Raw genomic sequence first — 22,746 nt, 5'->3', positions numbered from 1 at the left:
ATACATATATATATATATATATATATATATATATATATATATATGTGTGTGTATATGTATGTATGTATATATGTAGGTTCAAAAAAAGGAAAAAGACAAAAAACAATAACAAAAAAACAACAACGTCAGGACGTGATACAGATAGTGTTACTAGACGCTCGGGAAAGGAAAGAGAGAGAGTATGATGTTTCAAGCGGAGCTCTTCGTTGGAAACAAGGAAAGTTCAAAGAAGGGAAAAACGGAGGAAGAAAAAAAAATCGCCACCGATGTCCACGAGGTTACATTCTGGAAGGTTACATACATATATATATAGGCTTTCAGTTTCCGTTTACGGAATCCACTCAAGGCTTTGTTTGGTGTGAGGCTATAGAAGAAAACACTTGCCCAAGGTGTGAGGCAATTGGACTGAACCTAGGATTATCTGGTTGGGAAGCAAACTTACCACATAGGTATATATATATATATATATATATATATATATATATATATATACAGATAAATTTGACATGGGCAATTCTTTCTTGTCTTGGGATTCACGGTCAAACAGCTGGGTGGAATTGCACGAAAAATTACACAGATGTGTAGAATGATCCAGTGGTGATGGTGGACTTTGTATGTTTTTCATAGCTCCTATGATTACCGAGATAATCTACTATAATAATACTCTTGTGTTTATGAATGAGAAAGGAAGGGGTGATGTCATACTTGGTAGTGGGATGATGAAAATTGTACTCTGAAAAAAATAAATCAAATAGCATTTCAATTCTGTGTGTATGTAAAAGGGGTGTGTGTGTGTGTGTGTGTGTGTGTGTGTGTGTGTGTGTGTGTGTGTGTGTGTGTGTGTGTGTGTGTGTGTGTGTGTGCATGTTTTTGTGTGTGCATGTGTGTGCACAATGGAAGTGGGATGGTTCATCTTTGTTCGCTTAGTATTTGGGTTTATTTTTTGATTTGGTTGAATCTTGGTTGGTTTTTTTTTTTTGTTGGTCAGTTATTTTTAGCGCTTTGACAGAAAAAAGTCATTCTAAAATTGTTTTTTAATGTAAGCATGCCCAGACAAGTCAAATGCTTACACAGAGCAGGTTTTACAGCCACATCATCCAAATTGACCGGGTGAAACCAGGCTTAGCTGCTAGTATATATATAAAGGATAAGACCGTTATTTAAAATAACGATCATATCAAGTGGCCAGAATGCGAAGAAAAACCTTAGTGGTGGTGACATGGTAGAAAGCATCTAGTAAAGTCTACAAAGTGGTTGGGGGTAGCAATGTTTCCAGACAAAGACTATGAGCCAAAAATAATACAGGCAAGCAAGACATGAGTCTTCAACCAGCCTTGAAGGGTAATGACTCTGAATAAGAACTGCTGCCGATCATGATGACCCATCCAACCCATGCTGTCATGGAAAGTGGATGTAAAACACTGATGATGATGATTATATATATGGATGTGTATGTGTTTGTGAGAAAATAAAAGAAACGTAAAATAAGAAACAGGTTCACCTTGGAACAAATTTTAATGAAAAAATTTTATTTTTATTTTTATTTTGTTTGAGTAATTTAGCCGTTAATGCTCAAAGTGGCAAAGGACACCATTATGGTTAAGCAGTTAGAAACCACAACTGTAACCAAACACTTAATCTTCATTAAACTGTGTGGTTTTGACAAACAGATTTTTTTCTATTTATCTATTTATTTTGTTCTAATGTTTTTATTCCTTTGTTGAGACAAATTCTAAGAGCGAGACATTGTTACTAATACTGGTTTCAAATATTGGCACAAGGCCAGTAAGTTCAGAGAGGAAGGAGCAAGTCGATTACATCATCCCCAGTGTTCAACTGGTATTTATTTTATTGACCCTGAAAGGACACAAGGCAAAGTTGACCTCAATAGAATTTGAACTCAGAACAAAACCAGACAATGAAATGTTGCTTAGCATTTTGCTCGGCATGCTAATGATTCTGCCAGCTTGCAGACCTATATTGTAACTCATATCAGTTTCAAATGTTGGCACAAGGCCAGCAATTTGGGGGCAGAGGATAAGTCAATTATATCGACTTTAGTGTTCAACAGTGGAGGCGCAATGGCCCAGTGGTTAGGGCAGCGGACTCGCGGTCATAGGATCGCGGTTTTGATTCCCAGACTGGGCGTTGTGAGTGTTTATTGAGTGAAAACACCTAAAGCTCCACGAGGCTCCGGTAGGGGATGATGGCGAACCCTGCTGTACTCTTCCACCACAACTTTCTCTCACTCTTACTTCCTGTTTCTGTTGTGCCTGTAATTCAAAGGGTCAGCCTTGTCACACTGAATATCCCCGAGAACTACGTTAAGGGTACACGTGTCTGTGGAGTGCTCAGCCACTTGCACGTTAATTTCACGAGTATGCTGTTCCGTTGATCGGATCAACTGGAACCCTCGACGTCGTAAGCGATGGAGTGCCAACAAGTGTTCAACTGGTACTTATTCTATTAATCTCAAAAGGATGAAAAGTAAAGTCAACCTTGGAAGAATTTGAACTTAGAGTGTAAAGATGTACAAAATGGCACTATGCATTTTGCCTGGCATGCAAAATGAGTCTGCCAGACCATGGTCCTACATCATTACAAATATTAATGGCTCTACATGTAATAAGTATCACCCTACAAACCAATGTACAAGCAGTTATGCAGTTATTTAACTTGCTAGACATAATAGCCAAATCTCCTTTAAATCATATACATTTTACTATGTAGATTGCAAGCATGTCTATGTGGTTAGGAAGTTTGCTTCCCAACCATGTGGTTTTGGGTTCAGTCCCACTGCATGGTATCTTGGGCAAGTATCTTCTATAGTTCTGAGCTGACCAAAGCCTTGTAGAGGATTTGGTAGACAGAAACTAATATCAATCCCATCATACATACATGCATTTATATATATATATATATATACATATATATATATATATATACATAGATAGATAGATAGATAGACAGACAGACAGACATATAGATGTATATATAAATAGATAGATAGATAGGTATAGATACACACACACATAGATACATGCATACATACACATAAACAAATATATACACGTGCACACATATACATGTGTGTGTATATATATATATATATATATATATATATATATAAACACACACACATACATACATACATACATATATACATACTCACACACACGTTGATATCTTTTATTATTACTTTTTTTTAATTTTTCAGTTTTACCTCATCTTTCTCCTTTTTCCAAAGAATTACAATATCCAAATGTCACAATAACTATTTCTTTCCATTTCTCCAAGCATTAATTAATAATGTTGATCATGACTTATCCCATATTCCATTATTACTTAGTCTTTTGCATTCTATTCGTCATACATTCCCATGGACCTCCCATGTCACTTTCACTAATTTAATCCAAGTATCTTAATTCTTGGAGTTCCCTGCAATTTGGATTATAGTACTATATGGGATCACATCAGATCTTTACCTTTTATTGAGTATACACATCCACAAATTCGAGGCCCTTGTACTTAACAGAACATATATGTGGTCACTTGACTTTTTAAAAATGATAGGCAAATCTTCCTCAGTTCACACCCTACTTCCTTAAAAAACAGAAAGGAGACATGTTAGATAATGTAGGCTAAAACAGTCTTAAAGACCATTAAAAGAGGCAGAATGGTTTCAATTAGACTGCCCTTAGAGCAGGAGTCTACTGGATTCAGTGCAAGCAGGAGCTAACAACAACAAAAACCTATGTTGTTACTGTCCTTATTAAGGAGAAGGTGAAGAACATAAGTGTTAGAAAATCTCACTTTGCTCAAGGAATTTGGTGTTGTTTTTCTTTTGTTTTGTTTTTTAATGGATAAACAAGAATCAATATTTCTTTGGCTACCACATTCTGGACCATACTTTTGCACAGATAATATAAGGGAGGTTTTTCTTTTCAATATTCACCACGGTGCTATCTAATAAGAACTGATCCATAACTACATAAAAGGTCAGGTTTTGACGGTCACATGGTGCATTCGACAAATATCTATATTTGCGTGTGACTATGTTAAAGGGAACAGGGGGGTTTACAAATTCACACGGTGACCTATCTCCCCTTAAACACACCGGAAGCTTTGATAGATAACAGAAAGGGAAGCCTCCATCCCCAACTCCACCCTTCTGATTTGCATTCAAGCAGCCTACTTCTTCGGTTTATCACCAGATGGCAGCAGAAGTCAAATGTCAGAAAGATGCTCTTGGTTATGAAGAGTTGGAAGAACTTCATTCTAGCAAAAATGGAAGTTTACAGTCACAGTCAGATATTCTGGTTCCTCCCAATAAAGATTTGGATTCTCTACCAGATGGGGGTGGAGGGCAGCATACAGTACCCTTATATTGCTATGGGATACTGACAGTGATCAAAGAGTATTTTTTGAGAGTTTTCAGAATGTACATGTTGTTTTTCTTTCTTATCTCTCAGTCAGTTTTGATCAAATAAACATATGATCAAAGGCCTTTACAGATATGACCATCTCCTAAGACAATATTATCCAAAAATGTCTCCTTCCTTTTCTATGGCAGTAAAGTGTGACAGGACAAAGATATGGTCACTATTTCTAGCAGGTCAAGTGTTCATGTAGATCAGTGTTTCTATAACATTTTTTTACCTATTGACCCCTTTTGATTCCTATTTTACTTGGATGGACCCCCCCCCCCCCACCAGTCACTCATTTAAAAAGAATCATTTTATATTTTCATAGTTAGATATCATCAGTAATTGTTTCAGTCATTTAATTGAGGCCATGCTGGGACATCACCTTGAAGGGTTTTAGTCGAACAAATGAATACCAGGACTTATTTTGTTAAGCCTTATTCTATTGGTCTTTTTTGCCAAACCATTAAGTTATGGGATGTAAACACACCAACACTAGTTGTCAAGTGGTGGTGGAAGACAATCACTGACACAGACACACACACACACATACGATAGGTATCTTTCAGTTTCCATCTACCAAATCCACCCACAAATCTTTGGTTGGCCTGAGGCTAGAGTAGAAGACACTTGCCCAAGGTGCCATGCAGTGAGATTGAACTCAGAACCATGTAGTTGGGAAGAAAGCCTCTCACAACATAGCCATGCCTACGTATATATATATATATATATATATATATATATATATATATATATATATATATATAAACTGTTAAAATATTTTGTGGAACACAGATGTATAACCAGTTTATTGCACATAGATTTTAGCAACAAAATCTTATATGGACTCCCCACCCCAGGGCCAAATGGACACCAGTTGAGAAACACTAAGGTAGATGTCATGCAGCAGCTGTTGCTATTTAGCCCCAGGTCAGCACTGACCAAGTAGACCTATTATGTAAATCATACCTTTTATCCTTTATCCATTCCAGTCATTAGACTGTGGCCATGCTGGGGCATCACCTTGAAGAACTAGATCCCTGTACTTGTTTTTTTTAGTCCGATACTTGTTCTATCAGTCTCTTTTTGTTGAACTACTAAGTTATACACCAACACCGGTTGTCAAGCAGTGGTGGAGACAGACAGACAAACAGACACACACATATACAATGGGCTTCTTTCAGTTTCCATCTACCAAATCCACTCACAAGGCTTTGGTTGGCCCAAGACTGGGGCACTGCCTTGAAGGATTTTTGGCAAGCAAATCACCCCCAGTACTTATGACATTTTTCTTTAAGTCTGGAACTTATTGTGTCAATCTCATTTGCCAAACTGGTAAGTTATGGAGACATAAATACACACACACACACACACATATTTACACATACGCAACAGGTTTCCACACATTTTCTCTCTACCAAATTCATTCACAAGGCATTTGTCCACCTGGAGCCATAGTAGAAGACACTTACCTAAGGTAGGATTGAACTCAAAGCTATGTGGTTGGGAAGCAACCTTCTTAATCACAGCTATGCCAACTTAATCTTTTTGAATCTATATTTCTAATGATATAGTTTCAATCAATTTTTTAAATAATGAAGAACTCAGGGAAGATTTAATAAACTAGTTTGTGTATTTGTCATTCAGATAATGTTTTGATATAATGGACCCTCCCACCAAGGACGACATATGGGTGTCCAGCTTTTGCCAAATGACCTTCACAAGTGGTTTGGTTATAGTGATCAAATGTATGTGCTACACCTTAGCTCACTCCCTCCATCACATCGACGTTGTCTGAAAAGGTACACAAGTGTACCACCCGTCATGTGTTACAATATTCACAGAGCAATGAAGTGATTTGCTCAAGAAAACAATGTACCACCCGGTCTAGGAATTGAAACCATGATCTTGCAATCATGAGTGCAACACCCTAACCTCTCAGCCATGCATCAAAATTCTCCCTTAAGGTATAGACAAGACTAAAACTAACTGATATTTGAAGGCAGTGGTTACCATCTTTTTGACATCATGGATCACTGGAGATCAACCCAAAAATTACTGGTAAACTTTACGTGAACAGTTGAAAATTACTGGTATAAGCATGGTTGTGTGCTAAGGAGCTTGCTTCCCAACCATATGGTTTTAGGTTCAGTCTCACTGTGTAGCACCTTGGATTAAGTGTCTTCTACCATAGCCTCAAGCTGATCAAAGCCATGTGAGTCAACCTGGTAGACAGAATCTGAAAGCAGCCTGATATATATAAATGTGTGTGTGTGTGTGTGTGTGTGTGTGTGTGTGTGTGTGTGTGTGTGTGTGTGTGTGTGTGTGTGTGTGTATATCCCCCACTATCACTTGACAATCAGGTCTGTTTGTTTCATTGTAAGGTAGCAGTTCAGCAAACAGAGACCTACAGAATAAGCACCAGGCTTTAAAATAAGTACGGGGGTGGGGTGCAATTTGTTCAACTAAACCTTTCAAGGTAGTGCCCCAACTGAAACAAGTAAATGATTAAAAAATATAGAAAATTTAAAAACAAAACTATGCTTTAAAGTTAAATATTTAAAATGAAAGAAAATTGTAGCTTTGTTGTTTTAATTGTACCTATACATGTATACAAAATTATGAATAACATGTTTCATAAGACACTTAAGCATAGTTTTTCAAAGGGCTTTAAATTATATATTTTTTAAAAATATAAGCCCTTCCATTTTCTAAATGACAACACATTAAGATAGATGTGCTGAATGCAGCAAGGGAATGCAAATTTTCAACATGTTTGTGAGGTCCTGGCTGCAATGTAACAAGAGTTTTCAGCACTCAAAGTCAAAGACGCTTGAAAGCATCATATCTCGACAAAATTTTGTTTAAAAATGTACATTTTATCAAGGTTGTGAGGAAACAAAGTCAGAGGGCACCAAACTGTAGTTATGCCTATACATATTACATACTCTCTCTCTCTCTCTCTCTTTCACACACACGCGCGCGCGACTATCTATCTACAGAAGTTCAAATGTTATCTTAAACTATTAGAAAGAGCTAGTTACACGGTTTTTTTTACCCAAGACGCGCGCACACACGCACACGCACACACGCTCGTACGCACGCACGCACGCACGCACGCACACACGCACACACACACATACGCACACGCACACGCACTGCGCCCATAAATGCGTGTCGGAGCCATGTAACAAACCTACTTTGTCTAAATGGCTTACAAAGAATACATCTGTTTATTTGGTATACATAACAACCAACTAAAGATACAAGGATGAATTATTAAATAAATAAACGGACACCTTTTCTTAAAAAGAAACTCTTTTAATCATTCTGTTATATCTATGCGAACAATTACACGCACTATATATATATATATATATATATATATATATATAAACCCGTCTATTCTTTTCTTTGGAAATACATGAACACAATAAATTGTTGTAAAAGCTACAAGATATATCCAAATTTTACGTTAACAACAGTGTCTGCATGCATATTTCTTCGTGTGTGTGCGCGCGGGGATGGTTGAGCAAATTACAGAAAAAGGTATTCAACACAGTTACAAGTATTATTGTTTAAAACAGTTTGGTTCGGCTCTATGCAACTTAAAGTTTCGTAGGTTTCAGGCTCAGATTACCAAACATCAGTATAATAGAAAGATTTATTCATGTAAAATGCTAAGTGATTTTCTTTTTCCAGCTTTTAAACTCAAAGGCAATAACTATTTCGAATTATAAGAAACATTATTTAAAAAATGATGTGGGTGTGTTTGCTTCTCGCATTCGGGCCTTTCGTCGTGTTTAAACATTTCCCTACTCCACGGGATGGGTGGGAAGATACAAAGATAACAGTGCGGAAAATCCGGGGAAGTGGAAACTCATTTAATTCGAAGGAAATTCTCGTAAAGACATTTGCAGGTTTGACATATGGACAATGTGTGTGTGTGTGTGTGTGAGAGAGATAAGGGGGGGGGGGGGGGTACTTACATTTTGATTTCGCTAAATCTGACAGATGGGGACATATTCTGTTGTTTATCTCCAGATAAGCCCAACTACAACAGATATATCACCACGCTTTCCCCCCCCCCCCAGTCGATGGCTGCCAATAGGACAGAAGATATGGGTTCGTGTCCCACGGGGAACTATCGGCTTTTTTTTTAATTCTTTTTACTATAGTTTCAGCTCTAGAGCTGTGGCCATGCTGGGGTACCACCGTTTTTATTCAAATTTTTTTTCTCTTAATCCAATATTCTACATACATAGTTTATAGCTTTATCTAATTCGATTTCCCTTATCTTTCGACGCTGCTGTCTTCCCTTCCCAGCTCGAGCCAGCGGGGCTAGACTGAGGGGACGATAAAAGGCCTGACAGTATGACAATTTACCCGTTCCATAGCGGCAGGCCCCTCCTCTGGGATGCCAGTGCTCTCATACCTTCTCCAGCGGCAACTTATGTGCTTAGCTACAAACCCAGGCTCTGCTGCTGAGAAAACAAACTGTCGTGGTATCGGTCGCTCTTCGACAGGTTTATGGTCAAGCCTGTGGCCTTTTCCATTTTGTCCACTGGGGCCATGAGGCAGTCTGACTTGGAGGAAATTGTACGTTCCACTCTTTAAAAAAACTTAAATCCATGCAATAATTTATTATTTTAATCTGAATAATAAGTTCTACAAAAATACTTATGAAGTAAACGTTATACAACATCAGGGGTGTGCCGTCTGGGTGAGCAAGGTAGGAACTACCTATCAAGAATAAGTCAGAAATTTGTTACCATTTTGATAACTAGACAGATACAATATGCACAGCGCGTGTGTGTGTGCAGTAATGCGTAGAGAGTGAAAATAACCCAACTTCGCCTGAATTAACCCTTTCTCTGCGAAATTAAATTTCATGGCTATTCCAGTGATTAAGTTAAATATCTACAAAAAAAAAAAAAAAAAAAAAAATTGGTATTTTCTGCAAGTCACCTTGCCTCAATAAACTTGACATATCTCAACAAAAAACAGTTATTGGTATATAAAACTGATTTCCGCAGATAAGGGTGAAGTTAAACGGTTAAAATACTTTATGGGGTGAAAATGTGTCCGTCCGTGTGTGTTTACCTCTAATGACTGAGCTTAATTTCGAAGAGACATATTATTCAATAAAGTACAATATATATATATATATATCGTGCGCGGACCCAAGGGGGGAGCTGAGGGGCACGTGCCCCCACCCCTCTCCCACAAGAAAAGAAGTGCGCCCTTCTAAATAATGTTATCACGCCCTTTTCTCCTAAAATTGTATTCCCTTTTGACTTTGTGCCCTCCCTTCGAAAAATTCCTGGGACTGCGCCTGTATACACACACACATATATATATATATAATTTATTGTTATGGCTGGTCAGAGAGTGGCCTTTGGTTTCTCGCGCCTATACGGCTAAGCACTTCATAGGTGCGAAACCAATGGTCACTCTCCGATCAGCCTTTAGAGTGTGCTTCTTTTTCATATATATGAACTACTGACGTTATAAGGCGCTCGCTTGATGAACGGCTCTGATTCAGCATCCAATTAAACTTGGACCATCCAATGCAGAGGTTTCAAATAGCCATAATGATGAAACGTACGTAAGTAACAAATGCTATAAACTGCATCTTGTTTTTACCAAAAATTCTACATTTGCATTATATACAGATACACACACACATATATATACATATATACATTTACATACGTACATACATACATAAACATGCGTGCGTATAAATATTTGTATACAAACATACGTATGAATATTTACTGTCTATTATATAATAGCTTTTATGTTTGTTTACATATGGACGTGAGTGCAATACTCAACTTTATTTTTGTATCTGGGGTTGGGGGACGGTTACAAAAATTCTTATGGATATTATAATAGACTTTATCAATGCCTACATCCAACATTCTGGCCGTCTCATATAATGAAACAATATACAGAATTAGAATTATCTCGATTACAATTCAAACTACAGACATTATCATATGAGAGAAACAAGTTAAAGGCGACAGGCATTCTGCAATAAAAGGCGATCAAAATACACACACACACATGCATATGCACACAATCGTCTGGAAGCCGGCAAAATCAATAAAGTTTGTTGGTTATAATTGATTTCGTTCGAAAACCTCTCAAGTTTCGTGTAGTCGCCGGTCATCTCTGATTATCGAACAGATCGATGATCACAGGCGTTCCAGCTGTGACCATCCCAGTCTCTCTTTCTAAATGAATAAATTATATCCAGGGCAAAATTATCGATTATGTCCTTCCATTTTCTAAGAACCGCAGAATGTAATGACTTAAGGGGGACTTGGGCGTTATTTCTAGCAAGCCGAATGACTACATTAGCGCCGTTGTTGCTTAGCTTTAAGTCATCCCTGATTAGATCGATAACTAAATACGTCCCTTCTTTGACCAGACCACCTTTGTCTTGTTCGGTACACCTCAGGCGGTCAAATCTAGGATCCAGCATCCTTATTTAATACAAATTATCCTTATTTAAGACGATACGCAATTGTTAAAGAGAGATTTTCTATGGTATTTGTAGCCGGGATGAACGGCTATGTAAAATGTTCTTTTATATACATTGCTGGATGGGGTATTCCTGTCGGACAGAAACGGAAATTATTTAGTGTCCTCAAAACTGTAAAGTTTTGGACGTGTAAATTCCATACATCATAGAATACAATTCTACAAATGAAATTTTAAAATTTTGATTGTAGAAGAAAATCTCGTACACCCTACGACTCATTCATGATTTTTCAGTTTTGAATTTACAAACAAAAAACAGATTTTTTTTTGGGGGGGGGGGGAGATTTGTATTTTAAACATCTTATGATTCTTCAAAACTATACGTAACAAAATCTGAAAATTCTCTTACAAAAGGTGTCAAAACTGAAGAGTCGCAAAAGGGCCGACTAAAAAGTGATCACCATCACCAATTTTATTATTTTATTTGTGCATTTTTATTTTATTAATTTTATTTGTTCATTTCCTTTTTGACAGAATCTTTATTTACGATGCTTAAAACATCGAAATGAATTGCAGCTTTTTGATGCACTGTATAATTTTCCGACGCTATTCTATAGGGACTCCCAATGTGGTTAGAATATTTTTATTTTTTTTAAAGACTGTTTGGTTGTCAAATTGGATGATGGATGCTTCGTAGCATCAACTAATTCTATTTCTAGTTCTAAGCAAAATAAACAAAAACACGCCACATAAAACAAAACAGTTCTTTTACTGTATTCGCAAAAGAAACCATACACGTTGTCGCACCGCTTTGCAAGAAATAACAGCTAAATCTCTCATTAATAACACTGCTTACTCTCTCACTCTCTTTCTTTCACACACACGGAACCATAAGGAACTATGACTTCATTAACTATAAGTGAAATTACTAATAAATACACCTTGTTCATGGTTGGCTCGCTTTTACTCATAGATGTCAATTAGAGCTGACCTGGTGTTAAATAAATAGCAACAAACTATTTGGTTTGTTTTTGTGTTAAAATGTGCATTTAACTTACCAGTTCGAAAACAGAACCGGGGGCACAGACAGGACCTTTAATGTCTCTTGTAATGTTGTTTATCATTCGGGCAAGATAAAATAAAGCAACAGCTAGTATTAAATAAAATTGATTAACAAGGGGGTTCGAATTTAAGCGATGATTGAATCGTCCTCTTCCCCACCTTGCTATACCAAAATAATAATAATAATAATGATAATAATGATCCTTTCTACTAAAGGCACAAGGCCTGAAATTTTGAGGGTGGGGGCTAGTAGATTACATTGACCCCCAGAGCGTAAATGGTATTTATTCCATTGCCCCAAAAGGATGAAAGGCAAAAGCTTGACAGTGGCGGAATAATAATAATATTAATAATGATGTGTGTATTTATGTGAATAAGTGTCTTTAGTTAGAACGAAGACGGATGAAAAATATTTTTTAGATTTATGTCGATATATGTCTCAGACATCAACAAGCATGGTCTAAGACAAGATTAGAGTTATCAGTTCCTCTTGTCATGGGTTCGGAGGTTCGATCCCAAGAGAAGATATCCGTTGACTTTTTTCTCATTACAGGCCGTGCTTTGTAAATAATATGATACAGATGTGTATATATATATATATATATATATAATACATGCGTATGTAATAATGTGTATGAAATTACATATAGTGTACGTTATATATGTATGTATGTATAATATATGCTTCATTGCAGCTGTTCAATATTGAAGAATAACATCCATATTCTTTCCGCATTAATAATTCAAATGGTTTCTTACCTTTCCTAATTCCATATTTACATCTTGTTTAGCCGCCGCCGTCAATTTGCTACACTCCGTATTGCTGCTGTGTTTCGCATAGTCCGCCATGATTAAGTACTGGTGGTGGTGGTGGTGGTGATGTCGGTGATGGGCTCAGTACTAGTAGTAGTAGTAGTAGTAGTAGTGATGGTGGTGGTAGTGGTGGTGGTGTCGGTGATGTCCTAGGGGGTGGTGTTAGCGGTGGTACCGGTGATGGTGGTGGTGTTGGCGGTCGCGGTACTGATTATGATATTAATAGTGATGTTTTGGTTATTAATGATGGTAGTAGTAGTAGTAGTAGTAGTAGTAGTGATGGTGGCTATTGGTGGTGACGGTGTTTGGTGCCGGTATTGGTAGTATTAGTGGCGATGTTGGCGGTAGTAGCAATGGTGGTGGTGGTGGTGGTGGTGGGGGAGCCTATTGTACTGGAAACAGCCACGAGAGGAAGAAGACTGGATTTTTTTTTATATGTTTCTTCAGCAACAGTGATGTTGTCGGTGTGAAGGGTCTGACATTATTATAACTAACAGCATTTCTTAACTTTCCTTCTTCCACTGAAACTCTTTCTTCCCCTTCACTTCTTCCCCTTCCATTCATACACTCGCTTACATATACACTAACACACTCTCTCTCTTTCTCTCACACAATTTCTATGTCTCTCTCTCTCTCTTTCTCTTTCCCTCCAACTCCGCTTCGTTCTTGCTACTTCTTTCCCTTTTTTTGTATCTTCCTTTCTCTCTTTGCTAGTCTTTCTCCTCCAATTTCTCTCTCTTTTTACCATTTCTCTCTTTCCCCATACCTCTCTCTCCCCATATCTCTCTTTCCCTCTCTCTCCCCATCTCTTTCATTCCCCTCTCTTCATATCTCTTTCCTCTCCTCTCTCTTTACCCACCTCTTTCTTCCTCCCTTTCGTTTCCTACTGTCTCCTCTCTTTCCTTTCCCGTCTGTCTGTCTCCCTCTCTCTTTTCTTCTCTCTCTCCATCTCATTCTTTCCCTTCTCTCCATATCTCTCCTCTCCCCTCTCTCTTTACCCACCTCTTTATCTCCCCTTTCGTTTCCTTCTGTCTTCTCTTTCCACGCCCCTCTGTCTCCATCTCTCTTTTCTCCTCTCGTTCTCTCCTCCATCTTGTCCCCTCCTAACTTTCTCATCCCTCTCTCCCCCTCTCTCTCTGTCTCTCTGTCTCTCTCTGTCTCTCTCTGTCTCTCTGTCTCTGTCTCTGTCACTCTCTCTCTCTCTCTCTCTCTATCTCTCTCTCTCTCTCTCTCTCTCTTCTTTTGTTTCTGCTTATCTCTTACGCTTTCCCTCTTAATCTTTTCCCTACCTTCACTCTCGCACCATCCTTCTTTGTTCTTACTCTTTCTCCGTCTCTCTCACCCCTCTCTCTCTCTCACACACACACACACACTCTCTCTCTCTCTCTCTCTCTCTCTCTCTCTCTCTCTTTCTCTAACAATACTTCAACGTCATTGTCACTTTCTCTCTTCACCTTCCTCTTACTATTCCTTACTATTTCTTCCCAAATCCTTGTCTCCTTCTCGTCTCTCTTTTCCACGTTCCTTGTCTATCAATTTCACTTATTTCATTCTTTTTGTTTCATTCTTCTTTTAAAACCATTCTTAATTATTCTGTCTCTCAGCTTCTTATTTCTCCGAGGCAAAGCAATAAAAACAGAGAAAACATAACTTTGTTGCACAGAATAACTATCTATTATTTTTTTTTCTCTTAGTTTCTTTGACTTTACAATAAAATCTTTCGTGTTGTAACCATTTTCAGCTTGTCTGCTACTTCTCTGATAAACCTTCAGACGTTCATGCGAACGAAGGAGCCTCAACGCTAGAAATAACAGCCAACAGCAATCGTGGGCAAACTACAGTTTGCGGGGCTTTCTGAATGGCACGCCTAACGAATAATTACTGATTTGTTTTTGTAGTGCAGCTCGCCTGATGATGAATTATGTTTCGCGCGGCCCGCTTCTCGAAAAAGGTTGCCTACGCCTGCCTTACAGTCTTAAAAGAAGGGCAAACTGGGTAAGGTTTTGAATGCATTGTTTCTACTGAAAGACGGGATGGTCACGGTTGGGAAGCTTTTGTTCATACGTCTGCTCAATCAGGACTGATCTTGTACAAAATGATAATTTTTGTCTAAGAATAATACAATTAGCCACAAAACGATAAAACCTCTACGTGGTAGCTGGACCTGCTTGAAATAACAGCCGAACTCTTTTAAAATTAACTTTTGCTTTGGGCCCTCAACTCCTTCATGGAGTTCCTAGGGGCGTCGTCGTAGCATACAGACTGTCTTGGACAATTTTAGACCTGGTAGAGTCCATCACTTTCCAGGATAGGTCACATTCGGTTTCTTCAAGGAAAGGAGACAGATAGAAAGAGAAGAATCGAGTTATTTATTGATCTCGAATGGATGAAAAGCAAAGTTGACCTCGGCAGGATTTGAACTCAGAGCGTAGAGAGTCAGAATGATTACCACAAAGTAGTCAACTCTCGACACTCTAACGACACTGCGAATGGACGTCCTAAATCAGTGGTTCTCAACCTGGGTCCATATGGTCCCTGAGGGTCGATATAAGATTTTTTTGGCAGTGGTGGGGAGGGGGCACGTAACAAAATAGTAAATTAAGGATCCAGAATAGTATTTTAAGGGGTCCCTGAAAAAGATGTTGCTTTAGATGTATGTATTGGTATTTATTGCAAGAGACAGGTTTCTTTCTCTAACATCTCATGTAATTCAACCTACACAAGTTAATATGTGAAAAGCTAAATAGAATTCTGAAAGAAGTTTCTAGAAAACTAGTTTTTAAACATCGAATGGCTATAAGGGGTCCACCAGAATAAAATAGTAACCAAAGGGGTCCATAAGTAAAAAAAAATATGGTTGAGAACCCCTGTCCTAAATCATAAATCAAACACCCAATTGTCTTTCGCAAATAACAAACAGGTTGTAAATGTATATAATCTTAGATACACTTCTAAAAAGATAGGGGAAGTCACGGCAGGAACATTTTTGATCATGGATCAGTCTGTTCGTTTAGGACTAACCTGGATCTAAATAACAGCAACAACGACATCCTCAAAACCTGCAATTTTCATAAATGAGTGAGATGAGCGCTGTAACGTTGAGCTGAGTTCTCTATGAGTGTCCCATGTAGTAACGATTTACACTTCACTCGAGGGAGTAAGTTACAAATGTCCCACTATTCTTTAAAGCTGTATATTATCTTGCAGTGTGGAGGCGCAATGGCCCAGTGGTTAGGGCAGCGGACTCGCGGTCATAGGATCACGGTTTCGATTCCCAGACCGGGCGTTGTGAGTGTTTATTGAGCGAAAATACCTAAAGCTCCACGAGGCTCCAGCAGGAGATGGTGGCGAACCCTGCTGTACTCATTCACCACAACTTCCTCTCACTCTTACTTCCTGTTTCTGTTGTGCCTGTAATTCAAAGGGTCAGCCTTGTCACACTCTGTGTCACGCTGAATATCCCCGAGAACTACGTTATGGGTACACGTGTCTGTGGAGTGCTCAGCCACTTGCACGTTAATTTCCCGAGCAGGCTGTTCCGTTGATCGGATCAACTGGAACCCTCGAAATTTCTCATTTACATTTTGATTTTTTTTTACTTTTTAGATAAAGAAGACAAAGCCACAACCTTTTCCATGGATGTTAAAACTTCGCAGGCACACATCTTAAGTCAGCCCTGATCAAGCAGGCCTATGATTAAAGACGTCCCAACTGTAACCCATTCAATCTTTTCGTTTTTCAAACGCTAATGTAGTATCTAAGACTACATTGTCTATGTGATGCAACGTAGGGTATATTTTTGAGGAAGATATGGCTCCTGTTAATGGCAGACTCGAGTTCCTGTATAGAGGTTCTCATTGTAAGCTCGTCGTCATCGTCGCTGTTGTTGTTGTTGTTGTTGTTTAACCCAAGGTCATTCCTGATCAAACAGGTTTGATCATATGATCAAAGATGTTCCAGGAGAAATTCATCCCAAGTTTTTGCTGTTTGTTTATTTTCAAAATTTAGTGTACCTAGGATTATATTACTCTACGTGTCCGTTCCTTGAATTAACACAGTATGGCATGAATTGAGTAAGGTTTGACTGCTATTCCTAGTGTAAAGGACCGTGCCATGTGAGGTGACGAGTATGAGTCTCCTTTGTACATCACACAGTCGATACAATAAATATAAAAGGAATATTACATATATGTGCCAGAGGGAAATGAGAGACACAACCGAGTAGAATGTTTAAGAGAAGATTTATTGATATGTTAACATGTGTGTCTATGTATGCGTTAATTATACAGAATAATAGCCAGGTGGTCGTGAGAACAAAGTGTATGGATGTATGCGTGTGCGTTAAGTACATATAAGAATAGCAATGAAGAAGACAGTGAAAGAGTCTATTATGAGAAGTTAGACGAATGTTCATAGACACGAGAAATGAGAAATACCAGTTCGTAATCAATTATACACGGTTGTTGAGATATTGTATCAAGAAATTGCAGCCATGATACGGAGCCGATTGCGGTACATATCGTACGAAGTTGTGGCTGTAATACTACTGCCTGGGTCACTTGGTACAGGAGTTCTCGCAAGTCATTGGGTCACTGGGTTACTGGGTCACTGGGTCACTTGGTCACTTGGTTCTCGCAAGTCACTGGGTCACTGGGTCACTTGGTTCTCGCAGGTTGTATATTCATTGTTGATCCGTAGTGAAGTAATTCACGAACAGTGCAGTAACGAAACCTGGGCGAGTTGCTTGTTGAGTTGTGTACGTAGAGATCATGTTGACGACGTTAAGAAGATGATGGTGGCGACGAAGACGGTGGTTGCCGTAATGCTGTTGGACGGGTGTTGTCATCTGGCGTTATCGCTGGAACTGGCTGTGTCTTGTGTGGTCAGTGGCTAGACCTTAAAAGGTCTGGATATGAAAGGTTTAGTCTACTTTGAACTTTTAAACACAAACCAAACGATAAGAAAGGAGATCTACTGTGAGGAGCTTGAGCGGCTTAAGTCAGTGCTAGAAGGCAAACGACCATCTTTGGTTTCAAGAGGAAAGATGTTCTTCCATCAGGATAACGCTCGGCCATACACAGCAAAGATGACATTCCAAAGGCTGGAGCAGTTTGAATGGGAAACGATGCCCCACCCACCATATTCGCCGGACATTGCCCTATCATTTATTCTGCAGTCTTCAAAATCATTTGGACAGAAAAATATGAATTCTATAGACGAGGCCAGAACAGTACTGGAAGAGTATTTTTCGTCACAGACAAGTGAATTTTGGAAAAGGGGCCTTGCAAGTCCACCAGATAGAGGGAAGAACATTTTAGAAAACGAAGGAAAGTATACTTTAGATTAAAAAAGAACTTTGTTTATCTTAATTTTGAAAAATAAAGGAAATACAAAAAACGCATTGTTTATAAGATGAACCAATCCTAGCTGAAATACCCGGCGTTGCCCGAATTAATGACCCAGAGAATTAACAGTAGAATCGCAAAGCTCTTTATCTAACTTGAAAATCTTTTCGAAAAAAAAAAGTGAAATTTCGGACTAAGAACACTTTATAGACCTTTTTTTTCTGTCTTCTTTAAAGAATATATTTTTGTTTGATATCCAAATTCCAAACATGTGCAAGTTCAATTCTGTAAAAATTTGTACAAAAATTCAAGTCTTTTGAATCCCTTTTCCGTTTCTGTTTAGACGTAATCCTAGCCCTAACTCAAAATTGTAATCCTAAGTGCTAACACGAAACCGTAACATTAAATGCAAACTCTCAGCGGAGCGAGAAAGAGCGTGATATAAAAGAGATGTGTGTGTGGAGAGAGAGAGAGAGAAAGAGAGAGAGAGAGAGAGAGAGAGAGAGAGAGAGAGAGAGAGAGAGAGGGCGGAACGAGAAGGAGCATGATATGAAAGACATGTGTGTGTGTGTGTGTGTGTGTGTGTGGAGTGAGAGAGTGGGATAAGTAAAAAGAATGAGTTTGGTTTAATCACAAATATAGTTGTAAAATTAAGTTACTTCCATTCGTGTGCAAACTGTCGTAAGTATATGCGTATACATGTTAATAGACTAAACCTTTGATCTAAATCGTTCCTTTTCTTAAAGTTAACAGCGTGTGACATACATACATACATACATACATACATACATACACAAACACTGCTTTAATTAGTTATCATCTGTCTCCTACGACTTGGCTTTGCAAACTGATTGAAAGCGCTCGTGTGTATCCCTGAATGATAGTTGTATTAACGTTATCACCCCAGTGCCACTCCATATTTGTCGCTTACACAACTCTGTCCTCCCCTTCCCTGATATCAATCGCTCTCCCTATGCCACTTCATTTCCCTCACACCAACACTCTTGCATCCTTCTCATTTTATCCAAAAATAGCCCAGCCTACCATTACAATTTTGCAGTACGAGTTTAATTCGTTCCATGACCGAGCTCATTTTACGATTTACTCGTTTTACAAATCAATTTTCCCCATTGAAATCAATTAAAGTATAATTAATCCGTTCCAGCCCATAAAATCACCCAAAATATAATTTTCATGGGTTTTAAAATAGTAAAGGTACAGTTACAACGAAAATGAAAATTATAAAAACATAATAAAAGAGAATACAAAACAAATATGTAAACTGGTTTTATAAATCGAATTACCTTAAAGATAGGACGGTTTGTGAGCGAGTAAGACGATGAAGCGTTGAGGAGAAGGATTATTGTTTGAAAGGAGAATCTCCTTTCAAGAAGAATGATTTCTGACGTTTTCTCTCTCACTCAGCTTAATTCAGGCTTTTTGGACACTTTCTTCACGTTTCACACTTGCAGGTCGTTTTATTAGAAACATATCAAGAGAAGTCTGCTTTTTCCTGCCTTTCAAAATGTTACGAAAATGATACAGAGCGGTGTTATTAAATAAAGCAGCCACACGAGCTGTAGATACTTTTTCGGGATGATTTTTTTTCTACAAATTCAGAAACATATTGCCACTTTGCCAACACTGCCTTCTCCATTACACCATCCGCCTCCTCTTCCACCGCATCCGAATGCTGCTGCACCTGAAGCTGCAGGAGTTCATCTGTCGTCAGCTCCCCTCGAGGCCCATGAACTTGCCAAGAGACACTATCTCCTCGACTACCGGTATCTCAGACTCAAACCCCTTGAAGTCTCTTTCGGATACGCAATCGAGCCATAGTTTCAGTGTTCGCGTTACACCCTGCCAGTCATATCGATGGTTTACAGGTAGTAAACAAGGCTGTAGTGCTCCATAGAGGATTAGATTTGTATTTTCGGTGACTTCAAGCACCGACGAAACAGGTGTTTGGTGTACAATTTCTTAAAATTAGAAATCACCTGTTGGTCCATGGGCTGCAAGAGGTTGCGAGACAAGGTGGTGTTGCGTGGAAGGTACAGAGGTTAGGAGGGTGAGCAGGGGCATTGTCAAAGATGAGGAGGGCCTTGAGAGGAAGATCGTTCTTCAGAATGTACTTTTTCACTGCTGGTCCAAAGACAAGGTCGACCCACTCAGTAAAGAATTGCCCGGTGACCCAGGCTTTAACGCTTGCCCTCCACGTGACCTGCAGCTTCTCCTTCGGGATTTTGTGCGACTTGAACGCTCGTGGATTTTCGGAATGGAAGATAAGGAGCGGCTTAATCTTCAAGTTTTCATTTGCATTGACACAAAGGACGAGAGTTAGCCTATCTTTCATAGGCTTGTAGCTTGGCATTTTCTTTTCTCCTCTGCAGTTATGTAGAATCTTCTGGGCATTTTTTTCCCAAAAGAGGCCAGTTTTATCACAGTTGAATACCTGTTGTGCAATGTATCCCTCGGCTGCGATGAACTGATGGAATTCACGCACGAAATCTTCAGCTGCCTTCGTGTCAGAACTCGCTGCTACTCCATACTTGACAACACTATGAACACCAGCCCTTAAATGCGTCTGCTGATGTTTCTTCCGTCGATGTTCCCGGGTTCGGCTTCAGGAAATCCCCATACAGCGCTCGTGCTTTCTTGCAGATGATGATCTCCGTCATCGTATCTCCTGTGAGTTGTTTCTCCTTGATCCACGGGAGAAGCAATTTTTCCATCTCTTCGTGGACAGATGTGTGTTGCTTAGAGAGCCTGGAGACACCTTTTGCTGCTGTAACGGCCTTGATCTCGTTCTTTTTCTTCAGGATGGTGCAGATCGTCGACGTGCTTCGGTCGTATTGACGTGCTATGTCCACCACACACACTCCCCTCGCATGTTTATCAATGATTTCATTCTTCACGTTTATCGCAATCAGCATTTTCTTTTTCTCAGCACTATCCTTTGCACTAACCTTCTTAGGACCCATGGCTAACACAACTAATTATTATAAAATAATAACAAAAGCGCAAAAAAACTAAAAAAAAACATTGGAAAAAACACAATAAGGATGCTGCCATAACGAGATAAACACGTGAACTGAGTGAGCGGATGCTGCTCTTGTTGGGAGAGCGTGTGCGAGTTCAGCACCGACTAGCGGTCATTTGTATGAAACTCGCTCATATTGCTGATTCCCGCTCGTACTACAAGACAAGAATTCACACGAGCCTCGGCTCGTACAGTAAATTAGTCGTACAATAGTGCACTTGTACTGTGAGGTTCTATTGTATTTCTGTTTGCCACTTAATTCCTCCGCATCACAAGTTTCATTTAATTTGTTTTTGCAGGAAGAGCTATTCTAACAATGCGTCCTGCCCTAACTCTTCGAAACGCTTAGTTTAGAATAGGGGCAGCTGATGAAGGAAATGTTCTCTATGTGGCCTGTTTTGTTTTCTGTGCTCTGTTTATGTTCTGTTTTTCATTTTGTCCACGTTTTTTTGTGACGTCCTGTACTCAGATATGCATCTATATATACATGTAGATGTAGGTATGTACATACATGTACGTATATATGCATATATTCACATATTATTTGTATTATATATATATATATATATATAGAAAAATGTGTACTTACATATAAGAGACAAAATGTACGTACGCCGCTATATATATATATATATATATATATATATATATATATATATATATATATATATATATATATACAATACAGAATGGGACAAGAACGTAAAACATCCAGGCAGTTAGGTGATACAAGAAAGGGACAAAACATCCAGATAGACAGATAGACGATACAAAGAAAACACCGACATGTCATTCAGAGTTTTCTCTCTTCAGTCGAGATCCAAATTATCTTTGCAATTTCGGCTGGTTATTCTCGATATTGCTCTAATCTGGTCAGCGTCAAGGAAAAACTAAGCTAAAAGCATTAGATTCCTTGGAAGAAAGCAGCGAATGTATACGAAAACAAGGACGGAAAAAAAACGAACAATGTTACTTCCTTGCCTTCTCTGCACACGGCAAGAAATAACATAACTCGTACAGAAATTTTACCTAGAGTGTGTGTGTGTGCTAAGGGAAGTAATTTTATGGCAATCTTTTGGTTGAAGCAGCAAAGATCGATCATATGAGATCATATGATTGTTGGTTAATTTCCGTAAAAATTTTATATTTCTTTATGCTTCGAAGAGAGCAGAAATTGAAAGAAAGGGGAAAGTGAAAAGGTGATGTCAACCCTTCGCCTTCTGCAACATTTCAACAATTCACTTCCCTGTTGCCGTTTCCCATTGCAGCCCATTTCCGGAATGTAGCCATTTACGTACAGTATCTCCATTACACCTCCATTTATTTGACTCAGCCATACGATGGGTCGTGTTAGTCGCAGCGCTGACCGCCTCAAAGGCGACTATATCTACTGACAGCTTTTCGCTGGGTTCAAAAATTACATACCCTCCCCTTCTCCTAATTTTCCATGATACATTAAGGCCTGGAAACCTCCAAACGGACGTATTACATATCGCTTAGTCGAATTAGACTATCATTTACTTCACAAATGTTTTGTCGTCAATGCTGCACTTTCCTGTATCACCTGTTT

The 22,746-nt window shown here is 38.8% G+C and overlaps 2 protein-coding genes across 3 annotated transcripts in view; both read right to left on the bottom strand.

The window, feature by feature from the left end:
• Positions 1-13,937, bottom strand: part of LOC106875883 (four and a half LIM domains protein 2) — a 231,251-nt gene extending 217,314 nt beyond the window's left edge. The window contains exon 1 of one of the 2 annotated variants that reach the window (XM_089338925.1): positions 12,738-13,937. Coding sequence is in view for 1 of the 2 variants with exons in the window: in XM_089338924.1 (XP_089195050.1) it covers positions 12,738-12,827 (90 nt within the window). In the remaining variant the exon portion in view is untranslated. The remainder of the gene's footprint in view (positions 1-12,737) is intronic. The other variant, XM_089338924.1, reaches the window with a different exon arrangement.
• Positions 13,938-20,694: 6,757 nt separating this feature from the next.
• LOC149131517 (putative CENPB DNA-binding domain-containing protein 1) lies at positions 20,695-21,117 on the bottom strand. Its single transcript, XM_089339506.1, has one exon. It carries the CDS (start codon positions 21,115-21,117, stop codon positions 20,695-20,697), a length of 423 nt encoding a protein of 140 aa, XP_089195632.1.
• Between the last annotated feature and the right edge of the window lie 1,629 nt (positions 21,118-22,746).

Source organism: Octopus bimaculoides, chromosome 21, assembly GCF_046866305.1.
Source record: "Octopus bimaculoides isolate indiv1 chromosome 21, ASM4686630v1, whole genome shotgun sequence".
Taxonomy (NCBI): Eukaryota; Metazoa; Mollusca; class Cephalopoda; order Octopoda; family Octopodidae; genus Octopus; species Octopus bimaculoides.
This window is presented reverse-complemented; position numbering and strand designations above follow the sequence as displayed.

What these genes read in the sequence shown, in the direction of transcription:
- LOC149131517 (XM_089339506.1), bottom strand. Translation starts at nt 21,117, where the DNA reads ATGGGTCCTAAGAAGGTTAGTGCAAAGGATAGTGCTGAGAAAAAGAAA.